The sequence below is a fragment of the Haemaphysalis longicornis genome, unplaced genomic scaffold (assembly GCF_048455015.1).
Source record: "Haemaphysalis longicornis isolate Haplotype H1 unplaced genomic scaffold, Haemaphysalis longicornis Haplotype H1 scaffold_2, whole genome shotgun sequence".
NCBI classification, from domain to species: domain Eukaryota; kingdom Metazoa; phylum Arthropoda; class Arachnida; order Ixodida; family Ixodidae; genus Haemaphysalis; species Haemaphysalis longicornis.
In genome coordinates, this window is record NW_027526295.1 from 189,960,087 (window position 1) to 189,979,456 (window position 19,370).

At 46.6% G+C, this 19,370-nt stretch overlaps 1 protein-coding gene across 1 annotated transcript in view; it reads left to right on the forward strand.

The window, feature by feature from the left end:
- Positions 1–19,370, forward strand: part of LOC144169665 (aladin-like) — a 33,418-nt gene that overhangs the window by 916 nt on the left and 13,132 nt on the right. Inside the window, exons 2-9 of the mRNA XM_077698936.1 lie at positions 629–753; positions 833–894; positions 1,536–1,624; positions 3,318–3,364; positions 5,897–6,055; positions 9,620–9,703; positions 12,222–12,342; positions 13,825–13,949. Coding sequence (XP_077555062.1) covers positions 629–753; positions 833–894; positions 1,536–1,624; positions 3,318–3,364; positions 5,897–6,055; positions 9,620–9,703; positions 12,222–12,342; positions 13,825–13,949 — 812 coding nt within the window. The remainder of the gene's footprint in view (positions 1–628; positions 754–832; positions 895–1,535; positions 1,625–3,317; positions 3,365–5,896; positions 6,056–9,619; positions 9,704–12,221; positions 12,343–13,824; positions 13,950–19,370) is intronic.

Here is a 19,370-nt window from a genome sequence, read left to right on the forward strand (position 1 = left end):
TGCTACCAAGACGCGCCCGAAGTTCTAGTGTCATGCTTTTAAAAGGGGCATAGCATGCCTGGGTCGCCACTTGCCCATTACTGCATTATCACCTGCATCCCTCATGTCATGTGGGATTCTATGTCTGCAAGGCAAAGTCTTGGGATAGAGTGCGCATTGTTTTCTTCTTAGATGACCTGGGCATAAAAGAAGGATTGATTAGTGAAGTTCACCAGACCAACCTGGCTTATATGACTCACTCAACTCTTACCGCCTGCATCCTTTTATTGTGGTTCTCACTTCGCTGCTCATGCCGACAGGCGGTGCTGGCCTTAATGATCGATACATGCTGATTAATTCTGGTGCATGTCTTTCGTCTCGTAGTCATCAGTTCCAGCTGTCTTGGTTCTGTGCAACAAAATTGCAGCACAGAATTTTTAGCTCTTATTAAAACACGGAAAATAAAAATGAACACCAGGTACAAAAAGCATAATGACCAAAAAACGTGCCTGTCCAAAAACCCGGTTGGACAGAATACTAATTTTTTTACTTGCATACGTGCATGCCTTTGTGCAGCTCTTAATGTTCTGGATTGGGCCAGGAGCATGCCAGTTTTGTTTGCCGATTCTAAATAGAAAATTCTCCCCAGTTTTCAGCATACCCGCGGGTGTCGGAGATCCGTGAGATTGCAAGGCAGTCGGCCTTCCCAGAGAGTGCGGCCAACGCCTTTGTCCAGCAGCAGCAGTCAGTCCTGAAGGAAGCACTCGAGTCATGGCAAGCCTCTTTGACTGCACTATTCCGTGTTTGGAAATTGATGCCAGTACTGCGCTGACAGCGAGCTTCTCTGCTGCAGGCAGGAGAAGGGCTTCATCGGCTTCCTGGAGCAGCTGTCAAAGTACAACGAGCCATCCATCGGTGAGCATCCTGGCTCTGGCTTTGAGCCTAATTATTCATCATCGGGCTGCCAAAACTCTCATCATCATCAGCAGCAGCAGTCTATCTATGCCCACTGCAGGGCAAAGGCCTCTCCCATAGATCTTCAATTATCCCAGTCCTGTGCTAACTGCGACCAATTTATCCCCTCAAACTTCTTATCTCATCTGCCCATCTAACTTTCTGCCGCCCCCTTCCACGCTTGCCTTCTTAAGGATCCACTCTGTTACCCTTCATGACCAACGGTTATCTTGCCTTCACATTACATGCCCTGCCCATGCCCATTTCTTCTTCTTAATTAAACTCTGCCCCCTGTCAAATCAGCGTCATGCACTCCGTGATTATGTGGCTCTTGTGGAAGAGAATTAGTGATGACCTCAGCTGTGTTTTTGGAAGGCGTGTAATGGATTAGCTTCTTTCTCTTCTTGCTGCTCATGTTGGTAAAAAAACCTTACTATTGCAAAGACCCAACAAGTCTGGCAAACTTTTTGAGAGACAAATAAGTACAAAACAGAGCGCTGTGGTGTTATGTCTGACGGGCAGGTGGCCACTTACAGATGGCCAGATTCACCCCCAAGTAAGTGAGCACCACCCGTCGTCGTGTTTTTCCCTTCTGATTCCAGGGTGGTCCGTGGCGAGGTTTGTGGCGAAGAGCCTTCTCGTCTTCACGAGGTGGTTCTACAAGCAGGGCCTGTTCTTCCCACATCTCCTGGTGAGGAAAAAGCACTTCTGGGCCAGTGATGGCAGCTGCTGACCCTTTTCCTAGATTGGTTTGGGAGACGATTCCTGCCAAGGAATGGGCATTTGTATCACATGCCTAGCAGTTTAGAGGCATCACACCTGGCCACACTCAAAAAGTTTTAATGAAATAATGAAAGCAGTTCCAGGGGGGGGGGGGGGTGGCATGGAGGTGTGACTGTAGTTGTAGAGGGGAAGAGGTTTAGGTGTGATGAGAGGGAGAGGGTCTATGCCTCACAAACATGGCAAAGGGGGGGGGGGGAAGAGCATTGGGGCTTGCATCATGCCCCCCCCCCTTTCCCCCTTCATTCAGGACATGGACTTTTGGGGAGGAGGGACCAGCATGGGAGAGCTCTGCCCTTTGCCTCCTTTTCTGACCTTTGCAACCAATGTCAGTTTATGGGTTCTTTTGGAGGAAAAAGCTGTGTGAGAAGGATGTGAACCTGGGGAAATCGGCCCTACATTTTGCTGCCACATTCAAGAACAGTGGTGCCAAATGCATTGAGGAAGGTGTTCCGAAATGGGAAGCTTCACTGTAGGGCACGTGTGAGACGTTACTGTATTTTTTTGATGCTCGGAACAAATTGCATCTTGCTGCAAACCTTTGCTGTTGTGTTTGCTAGGCTCACTGCCATTAGTTAGCCGAAGCTAGCTGGCATGTGAACTTGCAAGGAATGGTCATTGGTGTATAAATATTTATGCCTCTGAGGCACTGACAGCCTGATCCTTGATGTTGATTATGCTTAACATTTTATGAGTGTTAATGTTCTACAGTTGCGAACTTGAGGGTCAAACGGTCCCGAAGTCAGCCTGCCTTATTGTGGTGAATTAAAGGAAAATTTGCAGTCTCTGGGGAAGGATTGAAGGGGCAAAAGGAAAGCTGGGCGTACTTATTGCATCGGGTGTCGTTACTTTGCTAAGCAATTCTACTGTTACAGCCTCTGTCAGATCTCTCGGTCATACATGAGCATCGAGTGATCCATAACCAAAACAGTTTCTGTAAAGCACCTGAACTCTCTGACTGCCTCAGTGAACACAAGCACAAACCAGGCTAACTCTAAGTTTTTGACGGATCACACCACTGAGGAAACAAAAAAATTCATTGGAAGTGAATTCGTTTTAAAGCGCAGCAGTTCCCAAGTTTGTGCAGGTTTTACCTGCTATATTCAAGCATCCAAAGAAGAGGAAATACCTTGAAGCACTGCACTGGCATTTTATATCTGTTACCTCTAAGAAAATGTGGTGAAGAAGTAATAATTTCAGAAACATTCGTTGGATTTGCATGAAATGCTAAAGTTATGAATTAAGCTAGAATTTAACAACGTGTGGGTTGGCACTAGTTGGTAATCTGTTATAAGATTATCCAGCACCAATATTTAGACAGGACAAAAAGGAACAGAGGCTTTCAACAAATACAATAACTTTCAAATACAAATACAAATGACTTTCAACAAATACAAACTTGTTGGAAGTTAGCGCTTGTCTCTACCTTTTCGTCCCCTGTCTAAATATTGGCGCTTGAAAATATTAAGAACAAATACAAACTTGTTGGAAGTTGGCACTTGTCTCTGTACCTTTTCGTCCCCTGTCTAAATATTGGCGCTTGAAAATATGAAGAAACATTAGGAAGTAGGCCGATCTCACAAACAGATGGCACCTCGTTCCAGCTTTCCAGCGAGGACATGTGCAAGGAATTTTCTATGGCTTTGGACTGGTGAGTGCTCTTTTTTAGCACATTTTCCCCCCTCTTTTTTTTTTACCTCTAAGGCTAAGCCAAGCTACTTATGAAATATTTGATCTCTGTCTTCACACTTGTGTGGCTTTTTCCCACTTATTGGATGGGTTGAAACCATCTCTGTCTCTTGGGTGGGATGGGCATTGGGATCCAGGTTGTAAGGTTACTTGTCACTCATGTTTGCAGGGAAACAAAACAGCACTATCGCCAAAAGCAGCCACTATTGTGCCGCTTTTTGTGTTGGTGAGCAGCAGGGTCGGCAGCATCTTGTTTCTTGTCACTTTGCCTGCCGTTGATGAGGAGCATAACAAAGTCCCTCACACTAAGAGATGTGTTTTTATATGGGATTGGCATTGCTTTAACTTGGTGACCATATAGCTCGGGAAGATGCAAAGGCCTCACCCCCTTCCCCCCTCCCTTTAACTGCAGAGCACTTTAGGGCCCCACCTTGTCGTTGTAGCTCACTCGCTGGACCCAAGTAGAGCCAGACGGCGTTCCGTCGTAGCGGCTGTTGTCGTAGCGTAACCCAGAGGCTTCGAAAGCCAAGCGGTTTATGTAATCATAAGCGTTCGAAACTTGTGAACCGCTGGCGCTTGTCACACAGCTCCCCGTTGTTTAGTGCAAAGAAAGCTGTAGCATCATTTGAGGCAAAATATACGTAATTAACCAGCAGCACCCACGTTAATTTAGTTAGGAACGCTCTTTGGATTGGTTTTTACGGTAGTAAGCGAAAAAAAGTGGCAGTGCACTGCTGCACGTGCAGGAGGAAAAGCAAGCACAAAAAGAACAGAACTCCCACTGGCGCAGTTTCAGGCAGGGGGCGTTTGTGCACTGCAAAGACGGGAAATTCGAATTGCATTGGGTGGTAGCAGTCAGCGGATAACGGCGCTACAGCCCATCATGGCGAATCACTGCTCTGCACTTCCGACAGCTTTCGCATTGAGTGGAAACGGCTTTGTGTCTAGCACCTCCTTCCGTCCTTTCTTTTTTCCTCACATTTTTTGTACTGACTTTTTCATCTACCAGTTCTTGCTTTAGTAGGAACTTCAGGGCTTAATTGCTTCAGTTGATTTCTTACCACGTTTGTGTGAATCTCATTGTTAACAAATCGAGTGGGCGTTGCTCAATTGAGAGTTTGTCGCTCAGGCACAGCCGTTGATCCCCAGAATGGTTCATGAAAAAATTCTCCATCATAGAAAGGTGAAAACGTGTGGTAAGGAAGCCACCTCTTTGTGTATTCTAGTCTGCGCGCACTTGTGTAGACGTCACCATTCCAGGGAAGCAGCTAGTTTAATTTCCATGCTTGATTCCAAGTGCCAGATGGGGAACAAGAACATTAAAGGGGCCATGAAGAGAAAATACAACTTTGACCAGTTCAAAAGAACTCGCCTTTCAGGTTCATTCCAGTGCTGACTTCTTTTTTTTTTTTTTTTTTTCCCCTAAACATTGAAAAACTTTCAAATTTTGCGCTACAGTGACGTGTGGGCAGAAGTGATGTATTATGGGCCATCACTGAAACCGTTACCAAAGTTTTAATTGCACATTAGCGTTCAAGTGATCTGCTAATGCTATTTCAAACAGAACAAGAGGCCCCGCTACGATTGCCCACTCATGTTTCCTGGCAGTGGGTTAGGTTGGCGGCTGCCAATCGCACAAACAATACTCTGGGACGTTGTACAAAAATTTCTGGAAAGTGGCAAGGGAGTCACCTCGGCTTCATCTGCTTCTTCTAACATCTCGATTGTTTGTTTGACGTTTGCGATAAAATCGGTGTCGTCATCGGGTAAAGCAGTCTTTTCAGTCAATCAATCTGGTATTTTGCCTTCATGGCTCCTTTACCCCTTTGCGACACGGCGTGTACAATTGTACACGCAACTTTTAAGAGCATTTTTTGTGAGTTACAACCGTCGCCATCCCCACTTGAACTGTTCAGCCAGCATTCGCATTTCCCACTCCACGGCAGGAAATGCGAATGCTGGCTGAGCGGTTCAAGTAGGGTTCAAGAACACATACTTGGCACGCCAAATGCTCGGCGCGTCAAGTAGGTGTTCTTGGTTTTACGTTTTTTATCTAGTTAAAGCGTTTATTAAAGCAAAACTGAAGCTGTTACTTTAATATATAAGGGCTACAGATCGCAATAATGTGTATAGGTTTTCTACTGTAGCAATGGTTGGGAAACGGTGGTCACGTTCATGATAGTGTGGTTACGATTACAACACGACCTAATTTATTAACTAATTGTGAGATCGAGTTGTTTACTGTTTTTAAGTGAAATTTTGGTTATCAGAAACATACACAGGCGGTTTCAAATTTTTCTGACGGCTACATCCCAATGCGGCAAAGGGTTAAGCGTAGGCAGCCCCATGTTTCATTTCTACATAAAATTCGTGGCACTGCAAGACGGTTCTCATTCTGGGCTCCCACCTATTTGAATTGCTGATTGCTGACTCGGCTGCAGTTCTGAGAGGAGGAAAAAGGGATCTACCAACACAATGCCACATCCTCTCCCAGGTCGAAAGGCCACGTGCGGGCCTTTGCCTGGCACCCGCAGTGCCCTAAGTTTGCCGTGGCCTCACATGGGGACATGGTTCGCGTCTATGCTCCCGACACCAGCATCATGCCCATGCTCAAGCACAAGTCCCAGAGGAACATCACAGACATGGCCTGGAAGTGAGCCCAAGTTTTTCGCTTCTCTACTTCGTGTTCGTGGCCTTTTTTCATTACCTGCGCATGTCTACTGTAAAAATGTGCTCCCTGGATTGTGGTCTGCATGTCCAGAAATGTTGCGCCTCAGCCACGGCCTAGTGTCAAACATGGTGCCGGCCAGCTAGCTCCTCTTTAGAAGGGACACAGTGTATTGCAAACTATCTAAGACAAGGGCATAGTTACGGGGCAGTGGGGTAAAAAAAAAATCAAAATTATTTGACGGGTCCCTGACTGCTTTGCTTGAAGGCATCTGCAACTGTTCGTAGGCTCAAAATTGTATGCAGATGTTGCCGCAGTTGCTTTAAGTTTCTGGTAAAGAATGGACTGTTGTGTAGAAATAAGGCTTGTAGCTGCTCATTAGTCGAGTTTGTTAGGCTTTTATAAAAGGGAAACAACAATCATGCAAAGTAGATATTGCCACATATGATGTACAAAAAAAAACGCAATAAAAACGGTGTTATACCGCATTTTGCTGTGCATAAGTCAGTTTTTTTCTGAAATTTTCGTTGGTGCATCTTATCTACTGGTGCGACTTATGTATGGAATTAATTTGGCACGGCGGCTGCACGTGGTCCGTGCTCGAAAAGGTGCCTGTGCGCTGCGTGATGTCAGCGCAGGTTAATAGACACAGCTCTATGGTCTAAATGAAATGAATTATCTGTTAGCAAGTCGGAGGAAGAAGGCTTCGATGGTTTTGCCTAAACGCCGTCTGTAAGTACTTGCCATCTGTGTGTATCAATAAACCATTTTTGAGAAGTTAGTTCTGTCTAGACTTTGGACGGTATATATGCACATGTTTAGCACTGCTTACCAGAGGATGCGTTCAGAGGCGGCAGCCGCCGCAACCATATACTTTCGCTGAACTTTCTAACAATATGATCCTCTACAGGTTTATCTGATTAACAAGTGCGTTTTGTACACACTTATACACCGATGCAACTTATATACGTTTTCTTTTCTTTTTCTTCTTTTTTTTTCTTTTTCCGGAAAAACTGCCGTTTTGAGTGGGGTGCGACTTAAACAAAAGTGCGGCTTATAGACTGGAAAATACGGCAAGTAGCAAAAGAAGAAGAGCCTACGTCTTGCTTTAAATTATCTCCTAAGTGGTCTTTTTAGAAAAACAGCTAAGTAAATTTTAATTCAGTTGATCGACAAAATTTATGCTAAAAAAAGGACAGAAATGCACAAAAAGCAAAAGTTATTATTTTCAGAAAACAAATTAAAGAATATTTGATTGGGTAAAGTCAGCTCTTCAGCACAGATTTCAGTCAATAATTTGGACAACCTTCAACCGAGAAAGCATTAGAACATCGCAAGTGTGATGTGTAATGTACCAATACATTTCTTCAGGTTTAAACTAAAAGTTGTGTGTTTGATTTCACAGTGCGGGCTACAAATCGAGGCTGGGGCCAACATATGTCAAGAAGTCTCGGAAAAACTTGCAAAGGAGAATGAAAGCAACAGCGCTACTTGTTTGTAACTGAAACCACGAGATTGCACACCATGTCCTTGTTGCACTGAGTTTAGGTTTTAAAGCATGAAAACTGGGAAGCTGTGTTCCGTCGCTGTTGTTTTCTGAATTTGTATTGGCTTCTTCCTCTAAGCTAATGGAAGAGCATATTGGAATGTCAGTTTTCTGCTTTTCTTTAAGTGAAATTGTTGCAACTAGAGCCAGGGACCAACCAGCTCAATGCCATTTCTCTTACTGCTCACATAAAAGTACCGTATTTACTTGCCTAATGCACCCACTTTTTTTTTCCAGAAAATTTGGCATGAATTTGGGGGGAGGGTTCATTATGCAGAAAAAAATTGCAACAGATTTTTTAAAAGTTGAAATTCCACACAATAAAGTTGCTAAGAGAAGCGAGTCAGAGCCTTACCATTTTCGTAAAAACACCTGGGGGATTATGTAATGGAATTTGTTTTTTATTCTGAACATGCCAGTGGCCCCTAAATCGCCATGGAGCTGTCCTCCTCACTGAAGTTGCTTGCGGCTTCACATTCATAGTCAGCCCACAGCGCACCGTCTTCCATGCCGTCAAGGCACTCCAAAACTTCTTTTCTCACACCCGGAAAATTCCCTTTTTTGGGCCCATGAAACACATGGTGATCCTTGTTTACCGACCAAAAACCCTTTTTCCTCACGTAGCGTACACGCAGTGGGTCAACACTGTGCATCAACGCATGCTCCACCACCTTCAGTTTAAAACCAGCTGTGCAGCTCATGCAGGAGCACAAAAAAAAGGTTGGAACACAGCTGAACAACAACACAACGGAGCGTCATGGCGAAGTCGCAGAACACAAGAGCAGGGGAGTGCAGAGTACGTTTAGTGCTTTGTTCGCACGCCGCCAAAACCAGCCGTAACGGCAAAGAGCAAGGAAGGAGTGTGAAGTATGTTTTGCGCTTTGTTCGCACGCCGCAACGTTTTTATGGCGCAAGGTTTGTTTTGTGTTCAGCAGGGGGTGCACCTCAAGCGTGCAATTTTTAAATTGTGAGGCACAGCATTCCCGCTCACGTCTCCGGCTACTGTTGAGATTTCTTTTTGTTGGAATGAGTTTTTAGCATTTCTGCAGGTACTGTGGCCTGATATCAAGTTACTGCGATCGTCTATAGCATCAGCAACCATGCTGAGATAAAAACATATCCCCGCTGCGTTTTTTATTCAAAGTGACAAAAAAGTAAATTCTCAAGAAGATAAGTGGGGGGAGGGTTCATTACGCAAGTGGGCATTACGTGAGTGGGTTCATTATGCGAGTAAATATGGTATTTCTTTATTGTTTAGATATTCTTTTATAGTATTCCTATGTATATTTCTTATGTTATCTTCAAATCGAAAGCCGGACTAGATGTGTAAGCATGCCTATTGTGTTTTGGATTAGAGAAAATTTAGTGTGTTTGGACATTAAGCCTATTTGTTCAGGCAAAGCGGCTAATTATAGGCTACGGCTTTTTTCTTTTTCAAGTTAGCTTGGTTTGTTTGTTCGTAAAAGCATATTCTATATGAGAACTAAGAACTTCAGACAATCCTTGCAGAATTTATCAGAGCAATTTGTGCATTCACTTAACTTTCGGCAGACAGTCAGGTTCAGTAATTGCCAAGTACTTCCGCATCACACAGTAACCTTTGGTGTATTAAGTGATAGCGAAGCCGAAATTATGAAAGAAAAATTGTTTGTGGTGTCGCACATCTTAGTGAACTAATGCTCTCAGTGGTTCAGCTGTGTGCTTCTGGGCACGATTTTTTTCTTTAATTTTTTTCCCAGTGAAAGTAACTGTACATGTTATAAAAGGACAGGATTGAAGAGCTCTGACATATGCACCATGTATCAGAAATGCCTACAGCAGCAACTAGCAGCTGTAGTGGTATTTGAAATGCAACTTCCAATCCTCAGCTTCTGCCAGGCCGAATGGAGGCTGTGTATTGCATATTAGAAGCCCGCTGTTGAGTGGACTTAGGTAAGGTGTAGTTGCGTTTTAATAAAGCCCAAGTGTGTGTGGCTCACATTTACCTGTTTTGATTTTTGCAGGCCGTTCTGTTCATCCGTGCTGGCTGTTGCCTGCCAGGAAGGAGTGCTGCTCTGGCAGGTTGACCCGACGTCCCTCATTGCCAGGCAAGTTCCTTTGGGCGGCGTCTGCTGTAATTTGAGCATCTGGATGTGATAAGGGCATTTTGAAATTTTTTTGTAATAATAATAATAATAATGCCTATTCATTTGCACAGAGCGATAATGAAGTGCACAGTGCAGAACGAGGTTGTGAGCACAAGTTGGCAGAACCTCGTATTATTGATTACATAATTATTATTTTCATATGTCACCTTTATTATGGATCAAAATCATGTTGGCATTTTTCCAGGCTAGGAACACCTTTAAAGTACTGAGGTGTTCAGAGAATAATTTTGTAAGCTTTGGTGGTACAATGTCTCATTCTTCGTTAAGGGATCTGTGGTTATTCTGTTGACTCCGGCAGCTTTGTCTCTTCATCCCCTTAATTTAAAAGCACCTTTTCTACCTTGCCTTTAGATCCTGTTCAGACCTCACGAGCCAAGTTAGATTGATAGTCCTTTCAGAACTGTCTCTTGGAGTAACATTGCGAACGTATAACTAGGTGTAATATCTTTCCACTATTTTTATTATCTTATCCACGTTGTGCACAATGTTACCTTGTTTGTCTCTGAGTGCGTACATATCTTTCTCTGCAGCTAGCCTTTTCTTTGCTGAATTTTCCCTTTTAATAAGCATAAAGGCAACACGACATTACATAAGAAATGAGTAGATGTCTGTTCCTTACGTTATCTTATTTAGCTAACAAAAGTTTGCGTTTTGTTACACACCATAAGTGCTTTTGTGCAGCTCTAACAAACATTTATGAGAGATTGTCAAAAAATGGAAACTTTGCCGGAGCTATCATTTTAACAAGGAGGCTAGTCAAGTCCGCCCGTCGAAACATCGGCTGCTGCAACGTTCTTGTTTATCGACAATTTTTCGTTATTTCACGCCTCCATATTAGCCTGAACATGAATCCCATCTGGATTTCTAATGACAGCATTGTCTTTGAAAATCCACTCACAGAGCCTTGAGAATCCTTGAATTTTCATCATATAAACCAGCATGAACCTTGGAAAGGTCATTCAACATTTGGTCACATCCATATCATCAATCAGGTATAGTATAGTAGAGTAGTCTGCAGGGTTTAAAAAACCCCTTTGCATGGTACTTATAGACTGTGAGAAAAAAAACATTTGATTCTGTAGACACGTCCGTAGCACCGAGAGCATTGAAAGATCAGGTAATAGAGGGAAGAAAGGCAACTTTGGTAAGACTCTTACAGCACATATACGAGGAATCCTTCGCAAAAGAGTGAAGAGTTCCCGTTCAGTAAAGGTGTGAGACAACGAGGCACCATCTTGCCAGAATTGTTTACAGCCTCTAGGGAAAAGTATGTGGAAAGTGCGACTGGGAGGAGTCAGGGCTGCGGGTAGATAGAGAATATTTGACCCACTTGAGATTAGCGGAAAAATGCTGCAGGACCTGCATTCAGTAAAGCTGGGCCGTAGGGTTAAGCATGCATATGAATGTGTAGTTGAGGCAGACCATTAACTACTCAATGGGGGGGATGTGATCAGAAAATTCTGAGGCAAAGATTATACTGGGGCATTGCTAGACAGGAGCAGTTGGAGGAACATAAGAGAGGCCTTTTTCCTGCACTGGACAGAAAGGGCTGACACCAATGTTGGCGATGTAGTGTAAATCCAAGGTAACATAAACAGGCTCGCAAAAAGCCCCACCTTTAGCCTAGCTAATGAAATGTTGAGGAGGTAGGTCTTGGAAGGGGAAAAGAAAGGTATAGTGCAACCAATGCACACTGCCGGTGATGACACATGGGGTGTAAGCCTTATTAAATTCCTTGCAAGAAAACTTGGGCAACCTTATGAGCAGTGAAAAGAAGGTCTGTAAAAGCAATGCTTAGGGATAAGCAACAAACTTCATGGATGAGGGAACAAACTCAGGTGGGAGACACTGCAGCTACAGTGAAGAGAAAAAAGTGACTTGGGCTGAGAATGTCAGGAGGAGAACGGACCACTGATAGATCGTTATGACGAAGCTAGTAGTAGGGAAAGACAATTAACACAATGGAGGGGTGAGAAAGAAAATTCAGGAGCAAAAAATGGGCTAGGGCTTGTTGTAGGTACATAGGAGAAACCTTCACCCCACAGTAGGCACAAATAGGCTGTTGATGATGATGAATAGTTGGAGGGAGTACAACTGGTACACATAATCACGCGTGCCTTCAAGTGAATTTAAAACTCACAATCATGGGCTCAACTGAGGAGCGCAATACGTCCCACTCGTGCAAGAATGTTATTTTTCACAGAAATTGGGTGGGGAAAGCCAAGTTGTGCCAGGAGTATCAAATTACATTACTGGAGTAACAACTTCATTTTTGCCTGTCTTTGTCATGGTAGGTTTCAAGTGTCATCATTGCTTTCGTTGCTCAACACGTGGGCTACAAAATGATCAAATTGTATTTGTGCTGTAGATTGCCTGCGGTACTAGAGTAACATTGAAGGTTTGTCTGTACAAAAACCAGGGGAAGAGATTCTCACGTTCGTCCCTTCTCTATTCACAGGCCGTCCGCTGCGTACGCCTCCCTTCTTGCTCGGGAAGGCCACGAACCAGTGACGAGCATAGCTTGGCATCCCAAGGGAAGCCTGCTGGCATCCGCATCCGCCGCCGACTGCTCACTTCTGGCAAGTGCTCCCCTTTCATGCTTTTGCAGGCTTTCGCAGGTCCAAAAAGGGCAGTGACCCATGCGAGAGCGACCGGTATTTTATTAGTTGCTGTCTTGTGTGGACCGTTCCTTCACACTTGCTGCTGGCTTTTTATATCGTCATGCAACAAAGACAACCCACAATCGTTGTGTATTTTTTGCCTTGTTTATTCAGGTGCGTGCAAGGGTGCCTTTTCAGTGACCATACAGAGACATTCATTTACTCTGAGTTGGCTGATCTAGTGATTTTATAATCCCAGCGGTGCAGCCGCCAGAAACTGAGGGATATGAATGGAGTGTGAACGAGATTTATCGACAGCTTTGCTTCATGAAACGAAACCCAGATTTGTTACGACAGCATAAACAATTTACTGTGAGATGCACGCTACTGCAGCGGAAGCTGCATATGGGAAGCTGTCCTAAATTCTGCTTTGTGAATGGTGCCAGTAGGAAACAAATTGCGGCTGAGTAAACGTTGCTGCAGTGACATCGTTAATCATGATGTTAGTGCAGTAGTAAGGTGCCATGAAGACAAAATGCAAGTTTGGTTCATTCGAAAGATTGCCTCGCTAGAATAACACTGACACTACATTCAACGCGAATTTCACTCAAATGAGCTATATAATTAGGGAAAAAAAAGAGAATGGCCCTAAGACCCACTAGCTTATTTTCCTCACTAGGACCTATAACTTATTATGGGCAGCTGCTGTACAATTGGCTTGTTGGGTAATTAATGGAGGTTATGAACGCATGCGTAAACATACTGCATCCGCTATGCCGGTTATAGCTGCGCAGCCGTCCAGAGCGTTCAGCGTACACTGGCCAACTGACATAAGTGACATTGTCTTCTGTGAGTGTTTGTCAAGCATACCCAATATTTCATGAAACGATTACTATCAACCATAACAAAAATTACCGTGGTGCAAATCTGGTCAAAAACAAAGCAAGTGTGGACATTCGTCCTGAGCAGTATCGTAGCACCATCTAGGAAGACTGAAGGTGAACAAGGCATTCTGCCATTCGCTGCAGCCCTAGTCGGCATACTAATGCTCTCTTAATAAGTACCTACCCTGTACACGTCATTGCAGACGTCAGGAAACACACGATTCAGTGGAAGAATTAAAATTTTGGCTTAAAATGTTTAATTTCTCAGTGAATAAAGCATTTTTCCTGCCGGACAAGCACTACGGGTACTATAAAACACCAAACTTTTCTAGTTAAACAAACTTGTATTTTTGTCTTGCGACAGTGGGCTGCAGGCTAGTGAATCCTGTGGCCGAAGACAGGTGGAAAGTAGCCGACCATACGTCTGGTCAGTGCCTAGACATTTAATAAGTGAGTTTTTGTTGCCAGCCTTTTGCTGGTGTGCTTGACAACATTTGTAAGTCTCTTTCTCTCAAAAGGTTTCGCCGCCTGTTCTGCCTTGTCAGTGTGCTCATTCCATTCCACCTTGATGCCCCAGATCTGGAACGTGTCCATGGAGGAGTGCGTTCCACTCACTCGCCTGGCCGGTGGAGGGGTCTCCCTGCTCCGATGGTCACCACAGGGCTCCCGGCTCTTTGCGGCCTCACCAAAGAGCGTGCTCAGGTAGGCCTGTGGCCACCTCTTGCAGGGTCACTCGCCAGCATGCAGTGGTGGAAGTGCCACATCAATAGACGAAAAGGTTGCCTGTGCACAGTATTAGCAATGAGCTTGCATCAATGCCCACCTGCATCAAAGCTTCGTGTTGGCGGTGGGCTTGTGTGCTCGAGCTGAGGTCATAAGCCCGTCTGGTGTCTTGCAGATCACAGGTCATGTAATTTCTTACGGGCGACTACAAAGGCAGGGGGGAGTTAAACGAGCTACGTGATCAGTTCTTTTCGTTAGCTGGTGTCACGATCTAGACCCGCGTTCGTGAACCTGGGAGGGTAGGGGTACCCTCCGGCCGAGAGACGACATGCAGTGTGCTGGTGGTGACGGTGACTGACCCCTGAGCAGCCGTGCTCGGCGGTGTTTATTGCCCGGCCACACACAATGTTGCCCACCGAGCCTGGTGGGGCCACTGAACTTAGCGGCCAACGAATATCAGGGATGGGGGGCGCCACACACTTGTCACAGCTGGCTTCTATCTTTACCGGAATGTGGTTGCTGTATCGTTCTATCAGTTTTCTATCAGAACTGTCTATTTCCAAGCTTTAGCAAGTGTAATGTGGGAGTGCACTCCGCTACTTTTTTAAAGGGAGGGTTGTGCCCAAATCTTTTCTCTTATTGGGTGCATCCTTTTTTTTTTTTTTTTTTTTTTTTTTTGAGCTATCTCCAGCTTGAGCTTAGCTGGGTTTACTCTGAACCCACTATTTTGCCCTTGGCGGTGCATAATAGACACTGGTATTTAACACGTGACTGTGAGGAAATGGGAAAATCTGTCGCTTTTCGGTGATTCTGCGGTTACTGTTAGTGGCAACTTGCAGGCACATGCGCCTTTCGCCAAATCACCTTCATCTATGTTTATTAGGGGTGTGCGAATATTCGAAACTTCGAATATTCGATTCGAATTTTTTGGTATTCGATTCGATTCGAACGACACTTTTATTGTTCGAAATATTTGAACCACCCAAAACTAAAAAAAAAAAAAAAAAATTAAGAGCGTGTCTGTATCGGTGTTTATTTACAGTGGACTCTCGATGATACGATTCTGGGGGTGCGAATTTCGGGATGATACGAATTTCCGAAAAGTCCCGGCGAAATTGCATCGTTTGCAATGGGAAAAATTTCGGCTGCTACGAACGGACCTGCGCGGCCCGGCGGAAGATACGAACGAGCCGGCGAGGCACCCGACTGCCGAACGAGCAAGTGACGGCTCTCGCTCCCCTGTTTGTCACTCTTTCTCCAGAAACGGCCGGGCTGTTGTTTTCTGCTCGCGAAAACGCTCTGCGCTCGCCCAACGCGCTGACACCGCCGCGAAACCACCCCCACGCTGCGCGCGGCGCGGCCAGCGGAGTCAACATGGCGTCGGCTCCAGCCGCGAAGTGGCGCGGGTGCTCGAGCGACCGCTTCTAACCGCTCTTTAAAATGCGGCTCAAGGGAGACACGAAGTTGCTTTTGCGGTAAAGGAGCTGATAATGCATGCGAAAACGGTACTATAAAACATCACCCGCGCCGCTAGTGAAAGCGCCCATAAAATATTTGCCGGGGTGCTAAGCCTAACCATCTCCGGCGGAGCCAAGCCGGCTGTTTCGATGTCATCGCAAGTAGTCAGGCTCCTCCATTCTGCTGCGCGCGTCGTGCGTCATTTTCTGACCGAGGTAGGCGCTACCGCGGGCGCGAAATCGTCGATGTGGGCGTGAAAATACAGCGCTCGCAGAGCCGAGGCGAGCGAATCGCGTGCAAAAACGCACCATGCGGTTCACGCTTGGCTGTTGCGGCGTGTAGCGAGCTTGGGCACAGCGAGTGAGGAGACGAGCGCGAAGCTTTACGTGCTCCAGAAAGGACTGCTTTGCGACACGGGGGTTAAAAAAAAAAAACAGAAAAAATCACGAATTTCTTCACGCGAAAGTAGGAAAAGAAATACAGTGGAATCTCGGTGATACGAATTCGGTTGATACGAATTTCGTTGTGATACGAATTTTCAAAATTCCCCGGCCAAAATGCATTGTACGCAATGTAAAAAAATTCGGATGATCCGTTCGCATTTATCACCCAGTGCGGGTGATACGAACACGCGAGCCGCGAGCAGATGACTGCGGCGTGGACGGGAGGCGGGAGTGTTTGTGCGGCCGTGTGGCCTTGGTCGCACGCAGGCACAAAATCATTAAAGGGGCCCTGAAAGGCATTTTGAGCACACTAAATGAAGTAGCGCAATCGTTAGATTGGGTCGTCAAGGTCATCTGGGCCAAGTATTACTCTTTTACGCGCAGCGGAAAGCTCACACTTTTGTTGCAAAGTTTGTCGCTTTTTTCTCACCCTTTCCTTCGTGTTTTTGGACGCCGCCATCTTCACATGTCTACATCATCGATTCCCCGATGTTCGTCATGAGCTAGACATCCTGCTATTGGGCGGCTTTTTCACGCACTTCCGGCAAAGAGATGAGTCGTCTGCTCAGCGTCGGCTCGCCGGCTGATCTGCCAGCGGAGTGGAGTGCCGGAGTGCTTGGACATTTTACGACAAACGAAACAAGTGTAAACAAACGCTTAACCGTTCGTATTGAATGCAACACGGCCATAACACGACATGGATATTCTCTTACCGGAGTACGTCCCATAAAGAAAGCGTTGAAGCCCCGTGGCACTTCTTTCGTGCAATCGCAGAGAACGCCCTGAGCCGAATGCCCGGGTTTGACGCATACAATTTATTCAACTTCCAAACAATCCAGAGATGCGTTTCGAACGAACACAACGGCACAACATACGTTGCAAGTCCGAACCGCGATTGACAGACGATGAATTGCCTCCTCCTGCCCCTCGTAAATTCGGCACTCACCTCGTGCGTGGTTTGCGGGGACGAACAGCAAGTCACTTAACTCGGGCGCACAAGCCGAGATGGCTTTTAGCCACGCACACTGCACATACCCCACGCGAGGTTGAGTCGTACGCCGCTCGAGAAAGATAATCCAGACCATGGGAAGCACTATCCGCCCGCAGAAGCACAACGTCGCATTTCATCGCGAAACAAAGGCGTCCACAACACACACACCATCGCCTCCTGTAATGCCAAACGCATCTCGCACTTCCAAATGAGAGTGAGTAGTATGCCTGCAGTGCCCATATGCCGCGAGGTGGGGCCCCAAGCTGAACCGGGATCACGCAACCGTAACTGACCTCTGGGGCGGTTTGTGCCTTGTTGCCAAGGCAACCGATGTTTGAGATCGTCAAAGAAAGGCGCTCGCTCCAGCGCTAGAAAGCTCAGAGCCGCGCCGGAGCATGTTTAGCCAACGTTGCCGCTCTCCACCACGCGTCGCCCCAAGCTGAACTGGTCACATGATTGAAGCGTTTTGTGCACGGGTTCTGTATCGGCTTAAAATGTCTTTTTCACATGGCGCCGGCAGGAATTACCACCACCGCAAAATAAGACCCGGCACCAGCGGGGCCACATCTGATACGGCGCTTTTTGGATAAACAGTGCGCGGTGCATGAAAGGGACCGAGCGCAAGATCCTCCCCAGCGGCTGCGAGTTCGCCGCCGATTAAAAGTCACGTGCTGCACTGCAGCAACGCACACCGCAAAAGGGCAAGGCCAGGCCACCGCACACATGCGGCCAGATTTTTCGTTCGCTTATCCATCCTTGAGCGGATTGCGAATTCATGGTGTCAACAAAACTTTCCCGTAGCAGACGGCAGTCGGAGGAGCGTAATGCGGAAGTACGTCACCGCTGACTAGCGCAGCATCATGGGAGGCAGTGCTCGCGCGCCGTCAACAGTTGAAAAGAGGAGGAAACGCGGCGCGATGATAATGCGCGGTTTTTGATTTACGATTTCTCAGCTAATACTCATCGCTTTAACAAAATTCTTGCGGGAGGAGATTGCTAATACATTGTCTTATTTGGTTACATGTAGATCCATGCATCGGCGGAAGGTATTTCAGGACCCCTTTAAGCGTGAACCGCATGATGCCATGGAGCGTTTTCTGCTCATGAAAACGCGCCGCGCACGCCACAGGCGCGCTGACGCCACCGCGAATACAGTTAAACCTCGATGTAACGAAGTCGGTAAAATTCGTAATTTACTTCATTACATTGAAATTTCGCTACATTGAAATTCGCGGTTATAATGAAGGGTTCATCCCGTGAAGCGTTTCCTGAAAAAGAAAACGTGGCGCGCATACACGGCCGGCGCACTGTTTCTGTTTCTATCGGTGCTTAATCGTCTACGCGGGCATCAGCGTGATCCGCATGGAGCGTTTTCTTCCCACAAAAACGCGCCCCGCAAGCCACAGGCGCGCTGACGCAGCCGCGAAGACCACCCGCGCGATGCGGGTAGCACCAGCGACCGATTCTAACCGCTCGCTGAAACGCAACTCGAGGGGCAAACGAGAGGGGTATGCGAGAAAAAAAGCGGATAACGTGGGCGAAATTTTCACTGTAAAACGTCATACACGCCGCTTACGAGAGCGCCCATCAAATATCCTTCGCAGCAGCCTTATCGTCTAGCCAGCCAGCATCCCCGAGCGCTTCGAAGCTCCCGCCATAGGGTGCGCGCCTCCCCATTGGCGAAACCGTGGCGAAACTGGTCAGGCTCCTCCCACCGCTGCGCGCAGCGCGAGTCACTTCCCGCCGCCGGCACGCAATCACGGACGCCAATGTGAAAAAAAAACGCGCGTGCAAGGCTCATAAAGATTCACAAATGCTTGCTGGGACGACGAAACCCAACAAGCATGAGCGAACTCGAACGAAGTGCAAAGCGGCGGCTTGCGGCGGCGGCGGCAACGCCAGTGGCGATTAGGCTTACCACCGCGGAGGATATTTGATGGGCGCTTTCGTAAGCGGCGCGTGTCACGTTTTACAATGAAAATTTCGCCCACGTTATCCGCTTTTTTTCTCGCACGCCCCTCTCATATGCCCCTCGAGTTGCGTTTCAGCGAGAGGTTAGAAGCGGTCGCTGGAGCTACCCGCATCGCGCGGGTGGTCTCTGCGGCTGCGTCAGCGCGCCTGTGGCTTGCGGGGCGCGTTTTGCGTTTTTGCAGGGAGAAAACGCTGCGTGCGGTTCACGCTGATGCCGATTAAGCAGTAGACGATTAAGCTCCGACAGAAACAGTGTGCCAGCCGTGTATGCACGCCACCCAGTTTGTAGGCAAGGGACTTAATCAGACTCCGTGGCTGGCTGCACCCGCGACATTGGGCGACCCGTGTCGCCGTTCGCGTTTTATTGGGACCCCATTTCGGCGCTTGCGTCTCCCAAAATCTACTTCTACAACTTAAATATCGTGCCTCGTTTTCCATGAAACTTCGTTACATTGAAATTCCGGCAAACGGGACTTCGTTACATAGAGGGTGAAAATACATGGTGTGCATACGCTTGAAGTTACAAAAAATTCCGTG